This window comes from Orycteropus afer, unplaced genomic scaffold (genome assembly GCF_000298275.1).
Source record: "Orycteropus afer afer isolate SDZICR_OR568_19922 unplaced genomic scaffold, OryAfe1.0 scaffold00264, whole genome shotgun sequence".
NCBI lineage: Eukaryota > Metazoa > Chordata > Mammalia > Tubulidentata > Orycteropodidae > Orycteropus > Orycteropus afer.
This window is the reverse complement of record NW_006921851.1, coordinates 304,072-325,401: the sequence shown is the minus strand read 5'-3', so window position 1 is coordinate 325,401 and position 21,330 is coordinate 304,072. Positions and strand designations below refer to the sequence as shown.

Genomic DNA, 21,330 nt, shown 5'->3' with positions numbered 1-21,330 from the left:
GATATCTTTAGCCTGACAGGAAGAGGGAGGAGGCTCAGCAGTGTTGCTGAGAAGGGTTGGGGAAGTGTGGGCAAAAGGAGAGCAAGGAGGGGCTGGACTAAGGCCCTGGGGAACTCAGCAGATCCCAGATTCCAAACTTTTGCAGCACAATGATGCCCTGGGCTCTGGTGGTAGGGAGGAGCCTGGCACCAGGAGGGGAGTGGATAAGAGCAATCCCAGTGGTCCACCAGGTTTTACTGTGATCAGGGAGTGCGTTGATTCTGGGGCTCAATCCCTAGTTCCACTCTCTGTCAGCTGGTCCCATCCACCCAGCACTGTTGCTCTGCATTTAAGACTACTGCTGCTCCTTCTTGCCTTCTCAGGCCTAGGGGTGGCGATTCCTGGGATCTTTTGGCTTCTCCAGGGGTGGAGTGGATGTCAGCGGGGCATCCAGGGTCTGTCTCCGGATAAGCTCAGCATAGAGCCCGTGTTTCTTCATGAGCTCTTCATGGGTCCCAGACTAGAGGAAAGAGGGCAGCTGTTCACCCCAACCCAGCTACCCCATAGTCTAGTCCTAGCTCAGAGCTGAGAGCCCTAGTGAGGTTGTACTTCTTGTAAGTCCAGGGCTCACCATCAAGTAGGCTAGTATCCCAGCCCCTGGACCATCTTCCCTTGTTCCTGCCACCCCCCACCTCACTAAATTTTGGAAGGGTATCTGATTTCTTCTCTGTCTCCTGTACAGAGCCCCAAAATTCCAACTCAGGGCCCTGAGAGATTAAGACCTATGTGCCTCATAGGGACCCAACACAAACCTCCTCAGTTTTGGCTTGATGGGCTGGCTGGGAGCCAATGCTGAGCCCTACACAGCCTCCAAGGCTTGCTGTAGACCAGCCTCTTAGTTCTGCCCAACTGGTCCCTGAAAGGATTCCTAGTGCTGCCTGCCCCTTCTACCCCTCAGTGCCCTTCCACCACTGCACACTTTTCTGTGGACTTTCCCTTTTTTAATACTAGCATACGGGGCAGGTTGTACTATCCCCAGGGAACAGAGGAAGAAATGGAGGCTCTCAAATCCATATGAGATGATGCTTCCAGAATATGCCCCCTAGCCCGAGGGCTATGCAAGACCTTCATCCAGTTCAGCCAAAGTACCTGCTTCCCTGAGCATGGGTGAACTTGCCAGACCCCAGCCCAGACTGACCTCCCAGACCCGTCCATGAGCCATGACAATGATGCAATGGGCCCTGCGTACGGTGCTGAGCCGGTGGGCAATGACCAGCACAGTGTGACCAGCACTGGCCCGGTCCAGGGCCTCCTGTACAACCCGTTCTGACTCTGTGTCCAGTGCACTGGTGGCCTCATCCATGACCAGGACTGTGGGCTGCTTGATGAGGGCTCGGGCAATTGCTAGGCGCTGCTTCTGGCCACCAGATAGGGTGGCGCCCCGCTCACCTGGTGAGGAAGAGGAATAGGGCTGGGGCTTGGAGTGAGCTTTGGTCTACCCTGGAGGGTTGCTCTTCAAAGGGATGTCATATCCTTCCTGAGCCTGGCCACTCAGGCCCCCAGCACTGTATCCATTCATCCTGCCCCTCCAGCCAGGCCAGCAGCCCTGAGGGCAGGGCTCTGCCTGCCAGTTACCCAATCCCATGTCTCTGTGCAAAGGAGCACAGAAGCTTTTCCACAGTGTACACATGGCCATGTATACAGCAAGCACTCAGTGAGCAATGGACAATTCACTGAGCTCTACTACTCTACCCTGGACAGGACCTCACAGCTACAACTGGCTCCACTACTCACTGTGTGGTCTGGAGCTCCAGCTACCTTCCAGCTTCCTGGTCTCTGCTACTGTGTGAACATTTAGGACTTATTTATAGCCTCCTGGAGTGAAGCCATGGCAGTGGTAGAATTTGAAACTATCACTTGGGCACTTTGGGAAGGCCACACTTGGGATGTGAAATGCCCATGAAGAAGAGCATAAGTGGTACCTGGGAGACAAAATGAGATTCTAGGTGATGCACAATGATCACACACTGGCAAAGGGGCAGACTCAAGAGCCCTGATGCTCAGAAGTATAAGAAAATGTCATCCCAAGAGAGGTGTTGGCACAGTTCCTTCTGTCAGGGCAATGCAAAAGCTGAACAGTGCTATGAAGACTGGATTAGGAATACAGAATCTGAAGATGGGCTAAAGATGGTGGTGGGACAACTGGGAAGGATGAAGCTCATCTAGAATGAAGTTAAGTTGTAAGAGTTGAGAATGCCAATATTCCTGCATCCTGAGATGTACTGGAACATTCTGCAGCAATGCCAAGAAACACTGGCCCCAAAAGTGTTTATCATAGATGATAAACACACAAAGCTTCAAGTTCCACTATGAATGTTGTAAAGTGTGATGTTATTGCATTTTCCAAAACTACCAGAGCCCTCTTCTGGGTAAGTCAGAAGAGAGATCTGTTCAAACAAATCAGTATCTGATAAAAGGTTATGCCTTTAAGCTAAAGAATGAAAGAACAGGGATGAAATAGGTGCCAGGAGGAGAAAACCATGAGGGGAGAGTACTGCACTTCTTCCTGTTCAGTTCCTGGGTCATCGAGGCCCTCTGTTAGGCTCTGTTAAGAGACCCAATACTACAATCCCCAGTGTCTGGGGCCAGGCCCTGTGGCTATGCTCCTGACTCCATCCCTGTGTCCTCTCAGAGCCACCCATCTTTGTAACATGCTTGTTCCTTCTGCCATGGAAGCCCATGGGCTTAGGCTCACCAGTCTCACAGAGTTGTTCTGTTGCCCTTGGCTCTACTCTCATCTTGTCAGTCCAGCAACTGTCTTCCTCTCCAATGGTTCCTGCTTCCCTCTCCCCTAGAGTCTTAGACTGCCCATCTGCCCCATAATCCCACCTCCCTGCCCATTCCATAGCTGTGGGACCAGAGCAGACCCCACCCTGGCACTCACCCACAATGGTGCCATAGCCCTCTGGGAAGCTGGTGATGAAATCGTGGGCATTGGCTTCCTGGGCAGCTGCATATACCTCTTCATCAGAGGCTTCCAACTTCCCAAAGCGGATGTTCTCCATAATGGTTGTCCCAAACAGCACTGGCTCCTGAGGGCAGGGGGAAGTGAGGTCAACAGGAAACATCCTGACTCTGCCTAGAGTCACTGAGTGGCTGCCAGACTCATCAAAAAAGTCTGCTTTAGCCAGAAGAGGGTCACCTGGAGGCCAGCTAGGGACAGTCAGAAACTCAACGTCAGGCACAAATACACAGTGCTACAGACCTTTGAAAATACGAATGTTTCCCAGCACAGTGCAGAGCCTATCACCCAAGAACAGAAATGGAAGATAATTCGTAGGGTGAATGCTGGCCTTGCACACAATCCCTACTCCTCTCTGGAGAGAGGGCAGGAGGTGGTATGCCATTTGGGTTTTCTCCTGTTCATGGGTGGGTCAGGAGCCTGCTCTAAGGGAAGAATGGAGATTGAACATGGCAGCACTGGAAAAAGCATCTGGATCCTCAGTACCTCAGGATAAGGGCCTCAAGTCCTCTCAGTGGGGTGAAAGGTGGCTACTAACAGTCCCCAGAACATGAACGTGGACTTCTCCAAACATTCTGGACACCATAGGCTTCTTAGAGAATTTCAGGGACCCCAACAAGCTAGTCCTACCCTAGAGATGCTTTCCCACCTGCTCATAATGTTCTCTGCAAGGAAGGAGGGTAGAGCTACAGATGCCCTGGGACAGGCAGGCCATAGACCCAGCCTGAATGGGAGCCCTGATGAAGGGCAAAGGCCTTCCAAAATCAGCCTGATGGTGGGCAGAAGACAGAGGTGAGGTAGGAGGTAGAGACATGTGTCCTGGCATCTCCCTTTGGTGAGGATACACCCTGCTGGGGGAACTCTGCTTACTTGGCTGATGAAGCCGATGACCTGGCCTCGGAGCCAGGATGGATCAAGGGTGCGAAGGTCCCACCCATCCAGTAGCACCACCCCTGCCGTGGGGTCATAGAAGCGCTCCAGCAGAGAAGCCACAGTAGTCTTTCCTGGAGAAACTAGGGTTAGGTTTTGGGAGACAGGGGCTATTAAGGTTTTAGGGGGTTGTTCCAGGACAGGGGAACACTTGGTGGAAGTGGAGAGCACTTCTAGGAGGGGCAGCCAGAGTGCAAAGGCAGGGTGGTGGCAGGTGCTGTGTTCCTCTTACCTTCCCCAGACTGGCCCACCAGAGCCACAATCTTGCCAGGAGGTAGTGTCAGGTTGAAGTCTTTAAGTACCTCAAAGCTAGGGCGGCAGGGGTAACTGTAGAAAAGCCAAAGAGACCCAAAGTCAGACCAGGTTCTAGGTGTTCTTATTAGTCCTGTCCTGGACTCCATGAAAACAAGGGAGAAGCTAGGCATAAGCTAGGCCCCTCCTGAGTCCCCACAAAATCTCACTGTGCCCTCTTAAGGGCTCATTTAGGGGAGAGCCATTCAACAAGACCCCCTGAGGCACCCTCCCCCAGGCCACGGTCCAGAAGAACAGTCCCTGCCCACTCCTGCTGACCTGAAGCTGACGTTCTGAAATGTGATGGCCCCTCGGAGGTCCTCCTTGGGGATGCAGCGGCCCCCAGACAAGGGGATGCATGGGCTCAGAGTCATGTACTCAAAGACCCGGGCCCCTGCGCTGAGCCCCCGTACCACCTGGGGGGAGTATGAAGTTGGCAGTGAGGTAGGACTGGGGACTGCAGCATTTTGGGGAGCTTGTAGGGGAACCCCTGGGTTGGGAGATGGGTGGGTGTGACCAATAGCAGGATTTCTTGAATGCTGCCCCACCCCTCACCGTCAGCAGGAAGGAAGGTAAAAGTAGGCTGCAGTTCTAGGGACTCCACATTTGCCAGTCTGTAGCTCAGGTATTCCCTGCTACCCCCATAACAGCCAATAAGCAACACACAAACAACTGTGGCAATGTGTAGAACTCCAGCCACGACCCAATGTCCACCCTTCAGGACTCCCCCACACCCACCCACTCACCTGACCAAACAGAATAGAGAGATTGGCCAAGGACCTGCAAGGACAAGGAGAGCATAGTTGGAAGAGGTAGGAACAAGAGGCAGCGATAAGGCTAGCAGTAAGGGGGAAGCTTTGGATCTCATCTGAGTGGGGAAGACATGCTGGGTGGGGCAAGGAAGCAGGTAGCTTGAAGGCAAACATGGACTTCTCCCCAAACATGGTATTGCAGGAGCACTGGCTAACTGGGCAAATCCCTTCTCCTTTCTGGGGCTTGGTTCTCTCCACCAGACAAGGATAATAACTTTTACCCTACTTCAGGCTGGAGGCGAGGCCCAAGGAGAAGATGGGTGTGTGATGAAGGGCCAGGGTTTCAGGGGGATTGTGTTTGTACTGGGAGCTCTGGTGGTATAGTGCCTAAGGCATTTGACTGCTAACCAGAAGCTGGCAGTTCAAAACCACCAGCCACTCCTTAGAAGACAGGGCAATCTACTTCTACAGAGATACCACCTCAGAAACCCATAGGGGTTGGTATGAGTTGGAATTGACTCGACGGCAGTGAATTTGGTTTTTTGGTTTTGGTCTTTGTACTGGCCTGGCCACAAGATGCAGGGGTGGACTATGACTTTAGTCCACTCATATTAAAGTATGCAACACTGAAACCAAATTTTTGCAGAGAAGAAAACAGAAGACAATTGACCAAGGGTGAACTCTGGGGGATCCCCAAACACAATTTCCTGAAAATTTCTTAAGTGTAGGCTTGCTCTGCAGGAGTGTGTCTATGTATGAGGGATGGAGTGTACATGTTTTATCTGTCTAGACAGTGGCTCAAAGGGTGGGAGAGGGTGCTTCGCTGCCTGAGGCTTGGGAAGGATGAGTCATAGCCCTTTAGTGGTCTGGCTGGCCTGTGACAGCATGTGTATATGTGACTGTGTGTGTCTTTAAGAAGTAGAAAGACTGATTCCATGGTAATTCCTCAATGTTGTTGTTATGTGCTATCGACTTGGTAATTCCTCAATGTTGTTGTTATGTGCTACCCGACTCACAGTGACCCCTCCTTGGGTTTCCGAGGCAGACCCGACTCATAGGGACCCCTCCTTGGGTATCCAAGGCAGTATCACTACGGAAGTAGATTGCGAGGAGTGGCCAGTGAGTTTGAACTGCCAGCCTTCTGGTTAGCAGTCAAGTGCCTTAGGCACTATGCTACCAGAGGTCCTTCAAAGCAGGATTAATTTCTTCCAAGACCAGGACAGGGAAGGGTGGGAAGAGTCACCAAGCCCACAGGGAAATGTTTCTGGAAGCCTGAGTAATCAGCACTTGCCAAAGGGCATGGAAGACATGGAGCAAACCAAAGCCAATCCAGAGTTATCTGTGGATCAGAAGGTAAGACATTCTCCACAAGAGCTCTGGAGCCATTAGGGGCCTGGCCGCAACTAAAAACCAAAACGCACAAGACTCATGGAGGCAGTGACCACTTTGCTCTGGAGATGCCTCAGGCTGTGGGTCACAGTTCAGGACATTACCACAGGAACCCAGTAGGGGGAGCCAGCTCCTGGCAGCAGGCCATCCTCAGGACTATGTTCAGAACTGGTTCTGATGGGGCTGCTGGAATTACTGAGTGTGCACTTCCTCTTGTACCCCAAAAAGAACACTGAGGATGGGGTCCAAAGGGGAGATTCACTGAGGTGGGGAGAGCTGCCTTACTACTTTTTACCATCACTTCTGCCTCTCCTTACCTACTCCCTTTTGGCTTCTTTCATCTTTCTTTACTGAACCCCAGCACTGGCAGTGTTTAATCACTAACTTGGCTGCTAACCAAAAGGTATGTCTGTGGTCTAAACCCACCAGGCACTCTGTGGGAAAAAGATATGGTAGTCTGCTTCTGTAAAGATTTATAGCCTTGGAAACCCATGTGGAAGTTTTCTCTGTCTTAGAGGGTTGCTATGAGTTATGACTGACTCAACAATAGTGAGTTTCTTTTTTTTTTTTTGGAGGGGGAAGTTGGCTTAACTAGCAGGACCCATTAACAAAATACAGCTTCTTTAATAAGACCCAATTCCTCCAAGTGGCAAAGAATCTCCATGTGGTCATGGGTGCAGGGCTGTGCAGACCTAGAGGGGCCACCAGAAGGATGTGCTCAGGCTTGTGGCTGTGGGAGCTGCCATATCTAGTAGCCAGAGAATACCAAATTTTGTTCCACAGCTAAGCAGTACAGTAGGGAAGTGAGGAAAAGGTCTGTCCTCAGGCCTGGGCTAAGCCATGAAGGGAAGCAGTGAGGGCAGATGACTCTGAGGTCCCTAAGGGAAGGTAGAGCCAAGGGATGTGAGCAAGGGGTAGGGAGTGCAGTTGCTTCCCCTTCCCCTTACCCAACAGGGAGATGTTTCCGCCACTGTCCAATTTGAGGACATGGGGTCATTTTACTGGGGGGAGCCAGTGAGTTTTTTAGAGGAGCCTTGGTGGTACAATAGTTAAGTGCTCAGCTACTGACAGGTTGGTGGTACTAACCCATCCGCAGCTTCACAGGAGAAACGACCTTAGTGATCTGTTCCTGTAAAGATTATAGTCTAGGAAACACCATGGGGGAGTTCTACTCTGTCCTATAGGGTCACTTTAAGTCAAAATTGACTTGATGGCACATAACAATAGTGATTTTCTTATGGGTCCTCAAGACTAAAATGATCATGAAGCCCCAAGCTTAGTCTGAAAAAGGACACAGGGTGGGTTCTAGGTGGGGCAGGGGCCACCGAGGGATACCCCAAGCTCCACCTCTATGACAGTCAGAACCTCTTCATCCCAAAGCCACCAGGGAACACAGAACTTCTGGGTTGGAGGAGGGGTGAGAATGCCTGGGACCAGGGAGGGCCTGAATGCCCCACAATTAGAGAACATCAAGCAGAAATGGGGCCTAGGATGGTGTCAGTGCATGTCAGTGCACGGGGTTTGCTTCTGTAGAATGTGGGTTTGGGGCTGAAAAGGGGAATTTGACTATCTGGAGTAAAAATAGGAATCTCTCCAGAGAAATGCTCACCTTGGGGTTAATTCATTTTATAAAGGATAGTGACAAGCTGGATGGTGATACATACATATGTGTATCTGTAAAAGAGGTGCTCTATAAAAAACAGCACAACAAGGACGTGATGACCACAGAGATTAGGCCAGTGGCTACCATCAGAGGGAGGGCAGGAGGTGACTAGGAGGGCCATGTTAACAGCTTGTGGGATGAGGGCAATATTCTGTTTTTTTTTCTGGTGGTAACATAGGTCTTCACATTTTAATTAATTATTATAAAAGTTTTATTTATTTTTTTTACATATGGTATATAAGAAGAAAAGACAAAGTGAAAAAGGAACAGCAAAAGAAACTACTAGTGTTTAGCTCTGAAAAAGGAGGTAAAAGCAGGCCCACCTTAGGTACTCTTGTGGCAAAGTAAGCTGATCAGCTCTGGATTGCTCCAGAAGGCAGGTGGAGCCTAGTTGAGGAGGCAGATTTCAGATCAGTGAAAAACAACCAGTTCTAAAGGTGGAATGCACATGGGACAGGGGTAAGCTTTTTGTCCCTGGAAAGAGCCGAGCAGAGTATGGTTGGCCAGCTCTTAAAAAACAGGTAAAGAAAATTTCTGCATTGTGTGGAAGCCTGAAGATGATAACCCCATTTCTGAGTATATATTCAGTGAATTAGCCTGGAGAAATAGTTATGACCTCTTAGGAGGTCTTGTGGGAGACACAGGGTTCTGACTCTCAGCCATGAGCTTTACAGGGCAGCAGGTCAGGTCTGGGGCTTTGCTGCAGGCCCAAGGCTGGCACTCTGTTCCTGGCCCAGCAGGACTCTGGAGGGTGGCAGGGGTTCCTTTAAAATTGGAATGGCCCCACACTCACCTCTGCACTGTCTGGGAAGCCACCAGGAAGGACATGAGGTCTCCACCTGTAAGCTGCTGTCCAGCCACAAGGGAGCCCCCAATAAACAGGGTACCCAGGACCATGCCTGCATGAGGAAGAAGACAGGGTGGTTAGAAGGGAAGCACCAGGAGCAGAGGAAAAAGCTATGACCAAGTGTTAGTCCCAAGTTCTAGGACCTGCTGTGACACTAACTGACCATGCAACTTGATTTTCTAAGCCTTTGTTTCCTCATTTGAAAAATGAATGAGATCATCTCAATCGAAGGCATTCAGCAAAATCTAGTACTTTTTCCTAATTAAAAACATTCAACAAGTTAGGAATAGAAGGGGCATACCTCAGTTGTTGTTGTTGGTATGTGCCACCGAGTCGGACCTGACCCATAGCGACCCCTCCTTGGGTTTCCGAGGCAGTATCACTACGGAAGTAGATTGCCCAATCTTTCTTCTGAGGAGAGGCTGGTGGGTTTGAACCACCAGCCTTCTGGTTAGCAGTCAAGTGCCTTTGGCACTATGCTACCAGAGATCCTATACCTCAGTAGGATAAAGGCATTTATGAAAAACCCACAACTAACATCACACTCAATGGAGAAATGACAAAAGCTTTTCCCTTATGATTGGGAACCAAGACAAGGATGCTTGCTCTCACGAATGCTATTCAATATTGTACTAGAAGTCCTAGCTGGAGCAATTAGGCAAGAAAAAGAAATAAAGGTATCCAAATCAGGAAGAAAGAAAGAAAACTTATTCCTTTTTGCAATGACATGATCTTGTATGTAGAAGACCCCAAAGAATCCACAAGAAAACTACCAGAGCTAATAAAGGAATCCAGCAAAGTGGCAGGCTACAAGGTCAATAAACAAAAGTCAGTCGGGTTTCTATATATCAGCAGTGTGCAGCTTGAAAAGAAAATTAAAGAAATGATTCTACTTACAATAGTGCCTAAAAGAATAAAATATACAGGTGCAAACTGAACTAAGAAAGTGAAAGGCTTATACACTGAAAACTGTAAAACATTACTATAGGAATTACAGAAGACTAAATAAATGGAAAGCCATTCCATGCTCATGGATCAGAAGACTTAATATTGTTAAGATGTCAATTACTACCTAAGCCAATCTATAGATTCAACACAATACCCAACACAATTTCAAGAGCCTTCTTTACAGAAATGGAAAAGCTAATTCTCAAATTTATATGGAATTGCAAGGGGCCCTGAATAGACAAAACAATCCTGAAAAAAAAAAAAAAGAACTAAGATTCACACTTTCCAATCACAAAACATATTATAACGTTATAGTAATCAAAAGAGGCTGTTACTAGTAATGACAGACACACTGACTGATGCAAAAGAATTGAAAGTCCAGAAATAAAGCCATGTATCAACGTGGATAAACTTGGAGGACATTATGCTGAATGAAATAAGTCAATCACAAAAGGACAAATATTGTATTAGTCAGTTATTGTAAAAGTTAAGGAAAGTTTTATCTATTGGAGGAAATTTTCTTTGTTGGTTACCAGGGGTGGAAGGGGAGGGGAGGGAATGCTGTTAGATAGATAGAGATAAATATTGATTTGGGTGAAGAGAAGGGCAATGTACCAAATGTGAGTGACGAATATGGCAGCACTGAGGATGAGAAAGACAAGAGAGAGGTACATGGGAAGTACAGACAACAAATATGAACGCTTTTGCATATACAGTACTGAGTTGTCAGTGAAGGCAAACATGGGTATATGGACGGATAGACAGGTGGACAGGCTAAACAATTAGGTATGTCTAAATGGGTAGTGTATCCAAGATTATATATAGGGTTGGCAGACAATGGTCCTATAAGTTTATGTGAGTGATCAGAATTCCCAGGTGTATAGTAGAGCTGACAAGGGGTAAGGTTGTGGCCACTGCTTGGTCACAGCCAGCTACCCAGAGTGACCAAGTAGTTGAACCTGTGGGCTTGGGACCATAGTCGCAGGGGACATCAAGCTCAATTGGCATAACATACTATACAAAACATTGTTCCACCTCCTACATTGGTGAGTAGCTACTGGGATCTTAAAAGCTAGCAAGCTGCCATCTAGATGCAATGATGGGTCTCTCCTCATCAAGAAGAAAGAAGAAAACCAAAATTAATGAAAACAATCAGTCCTAGCTACTGGTATACCATCCGATCTGCAACCTATACAACTATGAGACCAGAAGAACTAGATGGTGCCCGGCTACCACTGTCATCCACTTGGAAGGGATGTAGGAGATCCTGCATAGAGAGGGAGAACAATATGGAACAAAACTCAAAATCATTTGGAGGCAAAAAAAAAGAAGGTGGGGACCAGGTTTGCTGGTCCAATAGAGCCTGGTGGAACCACTGAGACTATGGCCCCTAGCTGCCCTTCAGGTCTAGAATTGAACCCATACCTGCGGTTTCCAGCCAAATAAAGTACAGGCATGTGAGTTAAACATTTACCTCAAGTAGACACACACCCTGGAGAGAACAATCATGGGAGAAGGAAGGGCTGCTTATGCACAGGGAGACAGCTCAGGTGGCAGGAGCGTATGGAGGGATGGACACTGGGAAGAGGTAACTATGGGGAGGAAGTGAGAGGGGAGCTGTTGCATTGTGGTAAATTTTGGTCAATGACATGAGACAAAGTATATGTGAACTGCTGTATGAAAAGTGAATTTACTCTGTAAATCTTCACCCAAATAAAAAATAAATAAAAATAAATAATAATAATAAAAAAAGCCATGTATCAATGGCCAAGTGATTTCTGACAAAGGTGCTAAGTCCATCCAAGGGGGAAAGAACAGTCTCTATAATAAATGGTACTGTGACAACTGATTTTCCACTAGTCAAAGAATGAACCTGGACCTAGACCTCATACCATAAATGTAAACTAATTCCAAATGGACTAAAGACCTTAATGTAAGATCTGAAACCATAAAATTCTTAGAAGAAAATAGGAGTAATATTTTAGAATCTAGTTTTTAACACTGTTATTTTTAGATATGATGCTGATAGCATAGGTGACAAGACAGATCAATGGGACTTCATCAAAATAAAAAACTTTGTTCATCAAAGGACTTTACCAACAAAGTAAAAAGACAAACTACAGACTAGGAGAAAATTTTGGGGAACCATATATCAGGTAAGAGTTTAACACCCAGAATATATAAACAACTCTTAGAACTTGATAACAAAAAGACAACCCAGTCAAAAAATGAGTGAAGGACTTGAGGAGACGTTTCATCAAGGAAGAAATACAAATGGCCAACAAGCACGTGAAAAGATGCTCAATGTCATTAACCAAAACAAAACTCACTACCATCAAATCGATTCTGACTCACAGCGACTTCCACTGGGTTTCTGAGGCTGTAAATCTTTACAGAAGTAGACTGCCTCATCTTATTTTTGCAGAGCAGCTGGTAATTTTGAACCACTGACCTCCTGGTTAGTAGCCAAATGCCTTATCCACTATGCCACCGGAAAAATGCAAATCAAAACCACAAGAAGGTATCACTTCACCCCCATTAGGATGGCTATGATTAAAAAATGGACAATAATAGGTATTGGTGAGGATGTGGATAAACAGTAACCTTCATCCATTGCTGGTGAGACTGCTGTGGAAAACAGTTTGGTGGTTCCTCAAAAAGTTAAACAGAATTACCCTATGATCTAGCAATTCCACTCCTAGGCATGTACCCAAAACAGAGCTCAAATGTATACATATACTAATGTTCACTGAAGCATTACTCAACAGACAAAATGTGGAAACAACTCAAGTGTCCACCAACAGATGAACAGATTAATAAAAACAGATGAATGGATTAATAAAATGTGGTACATACGTACAATGAATATTGTTGTTGTTGTTGTTATGTGCTGTCGAGTCGGACCCGACTCATAGCGACTCCTCCCTGGGTTTCTGAGGCAGTATCACTACGGAAGGAGATTGCCCCATCTTCCTTCCGAGGAGTAGTTGATGGGTTTGAACCGCCAGCCTTCTGGTTAGCAGTCAAGTGCCTTAGCCACTATGCTACCAGAGCTTCCACAATGAATATTATTCAGCCATAAAAAGAAATGAAGTCCTGATACATGCTACAACACGAATGGACCTTGAAAACACTCTGCTGAGTGAAATAAGTCAGTCACAAAAAGACAATACTGCATGATCCCACTTATATACATTATCTAGAATAGACAAGTGACTGAATAGACAAAGACCAAAGTTTATTGGTGACTCACAGGGGCAGGCATGAGGGAGGGGAAAAGGGGAACTCAACACTTAGAGGACACTGAGCTTCTGTTAAGGGTGATGGAAAAATCTGGGAATGGATAGGGCTATGACTGAATAATATGAAAAACATAATTATCATTGAATTACACATGTGAAGACTGTTGAAAGACCTCCATCGCTTCCTTCTGGAGGATTCCGCAATGTTCTCTACATAGCTCAGTTATAACACATAGCCATTTGCCTATTACCTGGCTGAGTCAATATCCTTACCCACCTCCACAGTACTGGCACTCAGTACATGTCAAACAGGGCCCCTGAAGAGTATCAAGCAAGCATCAGGTGTGCCCCTTGCCTGCCTTGTTGAGATGTCCTTTGCCCCCCCAAGCTCACGCCAGACTACAAACCTGTACCCCCTCCTCCCCATCCACTCCTCTCTTCCAGGCTGGAACTTGCTCACTCACAGTTGAATGCAATGTTAGAAAGCCCTTGGAATAAGGCAATGCCTCTGCCCAGCTCCTCTGCCTTACAGCGAGACTCTTCCAGCTCTGTTCCATAGCGTCTGGTAAGAGAGGCCAAGTGTCAGCGCTCAGGAGGAGCTGGGTTGTTTGGAGAGTGGGGTGGGGTGGGTTAGAGGAAGTCTCTGCCTGTCCCCCACCCCTGCCCCAAGCCTCACTCCTCTTCCCGATGCTCCATGGCGAAGGCTCTCACAGTGCGAACATTTCCCAGTGCCTCATCTGCTACACCTGTTGCCCTGGCGATCTGCAAGGAGTCCAGGAAAAAGCAAAACAAGTTTGGGGACAGAGGAGGGTTGACGGAGGAGTACAGGGCAGGGAGAAACAGGAGCAGGAGAGATGGCAAAGGAATTCTGCTACCTGCTCCTGAGACTGGCGAGACAATTTTCGGAGAGCAGAGCCCATTAGGGTGCCAACTCCCATCAGGGTGGGTGTGGCCACCATAAGCAGCAGAGTGAGGCGTGTGGACAGCATGGACAGGGACACCAGGCAGCCAGCCACCTGGGTGCAGCTCCGAAGTCCCTGGGGAAGTGGGAAGGAAGACAGAAGAGGCAATTTGGCATCAACACCATGACACATGGGGCTTTATCATGGGTCAGCAGGCTATAGCTCTGAACTCACAAGGACAAGGTCACAGGTCTGACTCCTGGGAGGCCAACTGGCCGTCCACCGGTCACAGATGTAACTTTTTCTTGACCCACTGAGGTACGATCAGCAGTCATGAAGGGGCTGTGTCAGACTTGTGGGTTCCTGCAAATCCATTCCCATGCAAACTGTGCAGGAGTGTGGGGAGAGAGGGTGGCATTCTTCCCTATATAAACCCTAGCTTGCTTCTCTTTCTGTTCTAGAAACCAAACAAGAAGCACTGAATGGCGGCCCTGCCCATGGGGACCCTACTGCAGGCCAGTGTCAGGCATAACCAACAGCACCATGATGTCAAGGATGGAAAAGGAGAGGACATCAGTAATGCAGCAAAAGCCACAATATGTCTGAATACTTGTCAGAGGTCCAGGCATGCTGGGGCAAGGCAGGCCAGAGTGTTTCTGCTCTTGGCAAGCTGAGCTAGGGAAACGTTTCTGGGGGAGGTAGGATTTCAAAGCAGTAAAAAAACAGCCCTTCCTGACCTTGGATGCTGCCTTACCCCCTTCCTTCCATGAGCTTCTTCATTCCAACCTACACCCTTACCAGAAGGGGTGGGGGAGGGCACGGCTAGTGAAGATGAACTGGGGAGTGTGTGTGTGTTTTTATGTGTTGAGTGCGTGCTGAGGCCACTGACCTGGGAAATAACAAGTTTGAAGGATGATTTAAACTCCTGCACGTCAGTTGTCAATCGGCTCACCAGCTGCCCTGTCTTTTTAGCATCAAAGAAAGCAATGTCTTGTCTGGAAGTAGGACATGGGGTCAGGAGTTAGGGCAAAAGAAGGAAGATGTTACTTCAGGGTGAGGCCTACACCAAGACAGTCACCATGACCCTTTTGTTGCCCAGCAGATGCCCCCTACCCCAACTTTTACCCTGTAGCAGGCATACCGGAGCAGGGAGCAGAAGAGGGTCCTTCTCATGTCCACGGCCATGCGCTCGCCAATGCGGGACAGCAGCACCAGGTACCCGAAGGTCAGTAGCCCCTGGGAAAGCCAGCATGCTCAAGTCCTGCCTCTCATGTACATGGAGGTCCACAGCCAGCCCTGGGGTAGCCTGTACACTCAGGCCCTGCCTCCCAGCTCCTTTGGGTGCCTCCAGGCTGTACCTGGATACCATAGAGAAGCAGCAGGCGGGTGCTGAGGCTCTGAGACTCCGTCATGAAGCTCCCCATGTGTTCCCTTGTGTACTTGGCCACAATCTCTACCAACTGGCCTAGGAGCAGGGGAATCTGCACATTCACCAGTGCTGCTCCCAATGCCAGCTGAGATGGGGGCAGAGGAGACAGACTTTCAGAAGGAGAGCCATACAATTCCCCATCCCTCACCCTACACTTTCCTCCCTCACTATGCAGACTCAGGCCATGCTCTGGCTGCTCCTATGGACTCCTCTGTACTTCTGAGAGAGTTAAAGCCATTTCCACCCTCAGGGGACTTCCCACACCCTACAAACCCAGCCACATGGTGCAGACCCCAGCTTGCCAGGCCATCCCATGCTGCTCCCATGAAGTCTCCCCTGAGGGACTCAGTGAGGTATGATGGTGTCCCTGTGATGCTCTGGCTTGGGGATGCTACAAACCCCTTCCTGGAACCTTCCCTGTTCCTGGCCATGGGAGCAGTGGAGAAAGACCTCACCACAATGGCTGCCCCCAGGACCAGCAGGTGGGGGCGCAGAAACTGCCAGAAGAGCTTCCAGTTAAAGCGGGACTCCTCGACATAGGGTTTGGGGCTGGTAGAAGCCTCTTCTGCCTCACACCGTGCCACAAGGCAGAAGCGGAAGCACTTCCTCAGCACCACGTGGCCTAGTAGTACTCCCCCAACCCAGTGCCAGGCAGAGAGGGGGCTTCGACTGGGAGCTGGGGGAGCTTGGAGGAGGCGGGGCCATAGTAAGGACCGGAGGTGGGCCACAGACCTGAAGAAGTAGGAGCTGTGGTGGCCATCAGAGTGCCTGCAGGAAAAGAATGACATTGAGGACTTGAGGTCCCAACTGTCCTTGAAAATCAGTAATCCATGAGCTGCTCTCAGAAGGCTGGGCCTTCTGAGAGCAGCCTTTTCTTTTCCCTTAGGCCCTTTACACTGCCTTTCTGCTGTTCTTAAGCAACTTTAGTTTCTAAGACAAATACACACAAGCAAAATTAGAGGAATGAGACAAAACCATGTCATTAACTTTTGAGCACGTTTTCTCCCTCAACTGCTTTTTTCAGACAGCACCCAGCTGTCATTCCACTTAGTTGCCAAAGGCAATCACCTCCTCTCCCTGCTCTTTCAGAATTAAAGAAAAAAAAAAAAAAAAAGCTGAAGCTGAGGGTACTCATTTTCCAGAGAAGAATGCAGAAGTGAGTGAGGCTCACAGAGCAGTAAAGAGAGCAACAGGACTGCCCTGTGCCTGGCACTGTGCTTGCTCAGAACAGTGACACAGCAGATACGGTCTCTGTTCTCTGTGCACCACATTTGATCCTCATAGCCCTGAGAGGAAAATGCTGTTATTCTCATCTGGTAGATGAAACAATCACATGGAGCTGAGAGAGTTTAAATAACTGTCTCACAAGTAGTAGAACTGGGAGGTTCACAGAGGTGAACCCTGCTGTCTGGTTCCAGAATTTAACTCTTTCTCCTTTGCCATGTGTGACTTGCCCAGGGGTAAGTCTTCTGGCTACTATACTCAACTACCCTACCTCTTCTCCTAGGTCTTGAGTGCCTTATGTGATAAGGTATAAAGGGAAAGGATGACATACTTCTTTTCTCCAGATGAAGGAAGAAACACTGAGAAAAACCAGAAACTCAAATAATTTATCTTTCACCTCTTCCCTTTGGTTTTCACATCTATAAAATTGTAATACAGACTCAATTATTCAGAACATTTTTGTTGAGTGCCAGGTATTCAGCTATGAGGAATAGGGAATATGGAAGTGGACAAGACAAAGTAACTTCCTTCATGGTGGTTAATCTTTAGTGGAGTGAGACAATCAAACAGTTCATAACTAAGCTTCCTGAGTGTGGTTAAAGAGGAACTGCAGGTCACTGTTCCTTTTGTCTGAGGGAGTAAGGAAATACCCTCCAGATGAGATGTGAGGGTAAATAGGAACTAGACAGGTGAAGGTAATGGGGATAAAGTCAGGGGACAGCTTGAGGCAAAGGAAAACATGTTTGAACACCTGTAGGTATGAAAAGACTGGATAAGTTTGAAGACTAGTATGGCTAAAGTCTGGCATACAAGAAGGGAGAGGTTTGGGGGCATGGAGGTGTCATTACAGTCCTTAAAAAGCATTTGACCTTTATCTAGAGGGTGAGGACCCTTCATGGTTTTTAAGCTGGTAGTGTAACATAATCAGATTTGCATCTTAAAGATCATAGTAGACTAGAGGGGACTAAGACTGGCTACAGGGAAGCTTGTTAGAAGCTGAAGTTATCCAGTCAAGGGTATATGCTCAAAGGGTATATGCTCAAACAAATGAGATTATTGATGGGGAGAGATTTTTGAAAATAGAGGTTTTTCCTTTACCATGATGGTCTTTTATAGACCTAGATGATCCTAACTGCATCTCATCCTTCCCCTTGCTTTCAGGGAAGCCTGTATTCTTTGCCACTTCTACATAATGCCTTTCTTAACCCACTCCATTTGCCTGGTTTTTATGTCATTTTTTACTGTATTCTTTCCGGCTATCCTGTTTTAGATAAAGAAATTCACTGTCTTTCTGCCCTGTGCAATTCATCCAATTCCCTCCATCAGGCTATAGGTTCCTTAAGGGTAGGGGAACTAGATCTTATTTACCATTCTATCCTCAGCATTTAGCATAATAGATGTTCAGCAAATGTCTACTGAGTGAGGGCATAACCTCATTTAAAAAAAAAAGAACACCAAATGCACTGCCATTGAGTCAGATCTGACTCATAGCGACCTTTCCTTGGGTTTCCAAGGTGGTATCTCTACGGAAGGAGATTGCCCAACCTTCCTTCCGAAGAGTGGCTGGTGGGTTTGAACCACCAGCCTTCTGGTTAGCACTCAAAAGCTATATGCATTATGCTACCAGAGCTCCCATACCCTCATTAGAGGTGAAGAATAATCTGACTGATCTACAGATCTGCAGTGTTTTGAAACTTTTAGGCTTACTGTGGTCCACAGTAATAAATACATTTTACATTGCAACCCATAGAAGCCCTGGTGGTGCAATGGTTAAGTGCTTAGTTACTAATAGAAAGGTTGGCAGTTTGAACCCACCAGTGGCTCTTCGGGTGAAAAGACCTGGTGATCTGCTCTGGTAAAGAGTATAGGCTTGGGGAACCCTATAGAACAGTTGTTTTCTGTCCTATGGAGTTCTATGAGGTTTAAATTGACAGTGTACACAACACTGAGAGTAACATTGCAATCCAATACATATCAACATATATACATTACATGAAACTGAAATGCTTTGTAAAACAATACTTATCCTAATTTTTAACATGTACTCTAATATTTTCTATTATAGTCACTTTTTTAAATGGTCCTGACCCTCTAAATTCATTTAATGACCTATTAACATGCTGTGATTTATATGTCTGAAAACACTGCAATAATGAACACACATATACTTGAATATTATCTGATGGTTTTTCTTGGGTTTCTCTCTGGTTTAAATATCAATACCTTTATTCATTCCCAAGAACTGTTTCAATCCTTTTAATAATTTATCATGGCCATTTCCAGCTTCTCTCATTTTCTCCAAAGACTCTGAGAATGGCTTGGTCATTGCCAAGAATTGCTAGCATCAGCACTTCTAGCTCTAGCTCGCTCCAGCTCTTGCCCTCTATCAGTCAGACTGGCTTTCCAAATGACACCAACAACTCCACATCCACCTGGGAATCTTTTACCTGCCTTCTCTTCAGGAAATCACTCCCTTCTCATAAAGCATTTACACTTAAGTTGTAGTTTTAGGGTCCTTGTTTCCCACCCGTCTTTCTTGGAACCAAGTTTGTAAAGAAAGTGCTTCGCCAAAAACACATGTAAGAGTTATTAACTTGATGAAATTATCTAGACCCAAGGGCCATTTTTGTTCAGCTCATTTTGAATCTTAGGGACACCACCTATATTAGTTATCTCTGTTGTTGTTGTTGTAATTTGCCCTCGAGTCCCACCCGACTCATAGCGATCACTCCTTGGTTTCCGAGGCAGTGTCACTACGGAAGTAGATTGCCCCATCTTCCTTGCCGGGACTGGCTGGTGGATTTGAACCACCAGCCTTCTGGTTAGCAGTCAAGTGTCTTAGGCACTATGGTACCAGAGCTCCCTTAGATATCTCTAGACATCAATAAAAAATGTCCAAATCTGTGGACTAATTCCAAGGACGAGGTCAGTTGCCTAGTGGCCATCCAACAGCAGACTATCGGTGCAGTATGGCGCCCCCTGGTGGGAATGAGACGGAGCGTGTCCACTGACCCTGAAAGTCCCCTCCATCCGTCTCACACACATACAATAAATACGCGGAGCCTCCCGCTGACCCGAACCGTCGCTATCAATAATTGAGGTCCGATCCCGAGAAAATGACATTTCACCCGGCCGATTCTACCGGAAACTCCCGGCAGGCTTCACGCAACCAGTGACTTCGTCTCCCAGAGGGTACCGCCCCTGTCAGCCACAATCGCCTACCCCCTACACAATGCAAGGGTGGCCCTTTGTTACCTGACGGTCGTGAACGTCTGGATTCGGAACAGTAGCGGCTTTCTTGGAACATACCCACCCCTAATGCCGGCCCGAAATAAGTGCACCAACATGATGGGGCGGGAGAGTAACATCAGTTAGCCCTAACCGAGGGCTCCATGTTGACTATCACACCCTCCCGACAGCCCTCTCGCGCCTCAGCTATGATTAGAGAAGAGGCACGTCATTCTCATCTCTAGGACTGATTGGAGAAAACGTGCTGGGCCCGACAGCACCTAGAACTGTGATTGGAAAGCAATGCACACTTAGCTGGCTCTGCCTCTGGGCGGGGCGAAGCAGGGCGGGCGCTGCCCCCGCCTCTGGGCGGGGCGAAGCAGGGCGGGCGCTGCCCAGGGACACTGAGCGAGTGAGCTCCTGGGTGAAGTTTTGAGTGTTCAGGCACGCCCTCTAGGATATCCAAAGTAACTGTCAGTGGCTGAGCCCGAGGCCATTTTCCTATGGTCCTTCTGGTAGATTCTAGACCGCCCAGGCTCTCCCGGGAGTGTACAGCGCTGGTGCTGGAGGACGAATGAACAAAAATATGGACTGGGGAGTTTTTCTCAACTTCAATGTAAAGAAAACAAAACTCCTCACAAATGGACCAGTAAGCAATATCATGATAAATTAAGAAAGAAGTGAAGTTGTCAGGGATTTAATTTACTTGGATCCACAATTAGCACCCATGGAAGTACCAGTAATCAGACAACTTACTACACTGGGAACATCTGCTGCAAAAGACCTTTTTAAAGTGTTAGAAACAAAGATGTCATTTTTAAGACTAAGGCATCCTGACCCAAGCCACAGTCTTTTCAATAGCCTCATATGCATGTGGAAAGCTGGACAATGAATAAGGAAAACCAAAGAACTGATGCATTTGAATTGTGGTGTTGGTGAAGAATATTGAAAATATTCAATATGACTGCCAGAGAACTAACAGATATGTCTTGGAAGAAATACAGCCAGGATGCTCCTTAGAAGTGAGAATGGCTAGGCTTAGTGTCAGGTACTTTGGTTATGTTGTCAGAAGGGACCTGTCTCTGAAGAAGGAGTTCATGCTTAGTAAAGCAGAGAATAAAGTGAAAAAGAGGAAGACCCTCAATGACAGGGATTGACACATGATTGCAACAATAGTCTCAAGCATAACCACAATTATGAGGATGGCGCAGGAGGGCAGTGTTTCATTCTGTTGTACATAGGGTCACTATGAATCAGAACCGACTCAATGGCACCTAACAACAATAACACCACACCTGCCTTACCACATGTCTTGAGTTGGCAGCCACAGTATTTTGGAAAAATTGTGCATTTCAGTGGTTCTGATACTCTCAATGATTGGAAACCACCGGTATGGAGGTTCTGTAGCCTACCGAGGTGCAACCTCCTATCTATCTCCCTACAGAAGCCTTCCTCACTTGGGTCAGAACTGACTTGTCTTAGCC

The 21,330-nt window shown here is 47.5% G+C and overlaps 1 protein-coding gene across 1 annotated transcript; it reads right to left on the bottom strand.

The window, feature by feature from the left end:
- Positions 1-364: 364 nt before the first annotated feature.
- On the bottom strand, positions 365-19,965 carry ABCB8 (ATP binding cassette subfamily B member 8). Its single transcript, XM_007950145.1, has 16 exons — positions 19,874-19,965; positions 15,850-16,162; positions 15,324-15,479; positions 15,107-15,201; positions 14,855-14,960; positions 13,939-14,100; positions 13,740-13,825; positions 13,528-13,625; positions 8,820-8,925; positions 4,969-5,002; positions 4,502-4,638; positions 4,164-4,258; positions 3,872-4,005; positions 2,924-3,071; positions 1,178-1,428; positions 365-499 (listed from the first exon to the last, which is right to left on the bottom strand). The coding sequence occupies exons 1-16, from the start codon at positions 19,963-19,965 to the stop codon at positions 365-367; spliced, it is 2,148 nt and encodes a 715-aa protein (XP_007948336.1).
- Between the last annotated feature and the right edge of the window lie 1,365 nt (positions 19,966-21,330).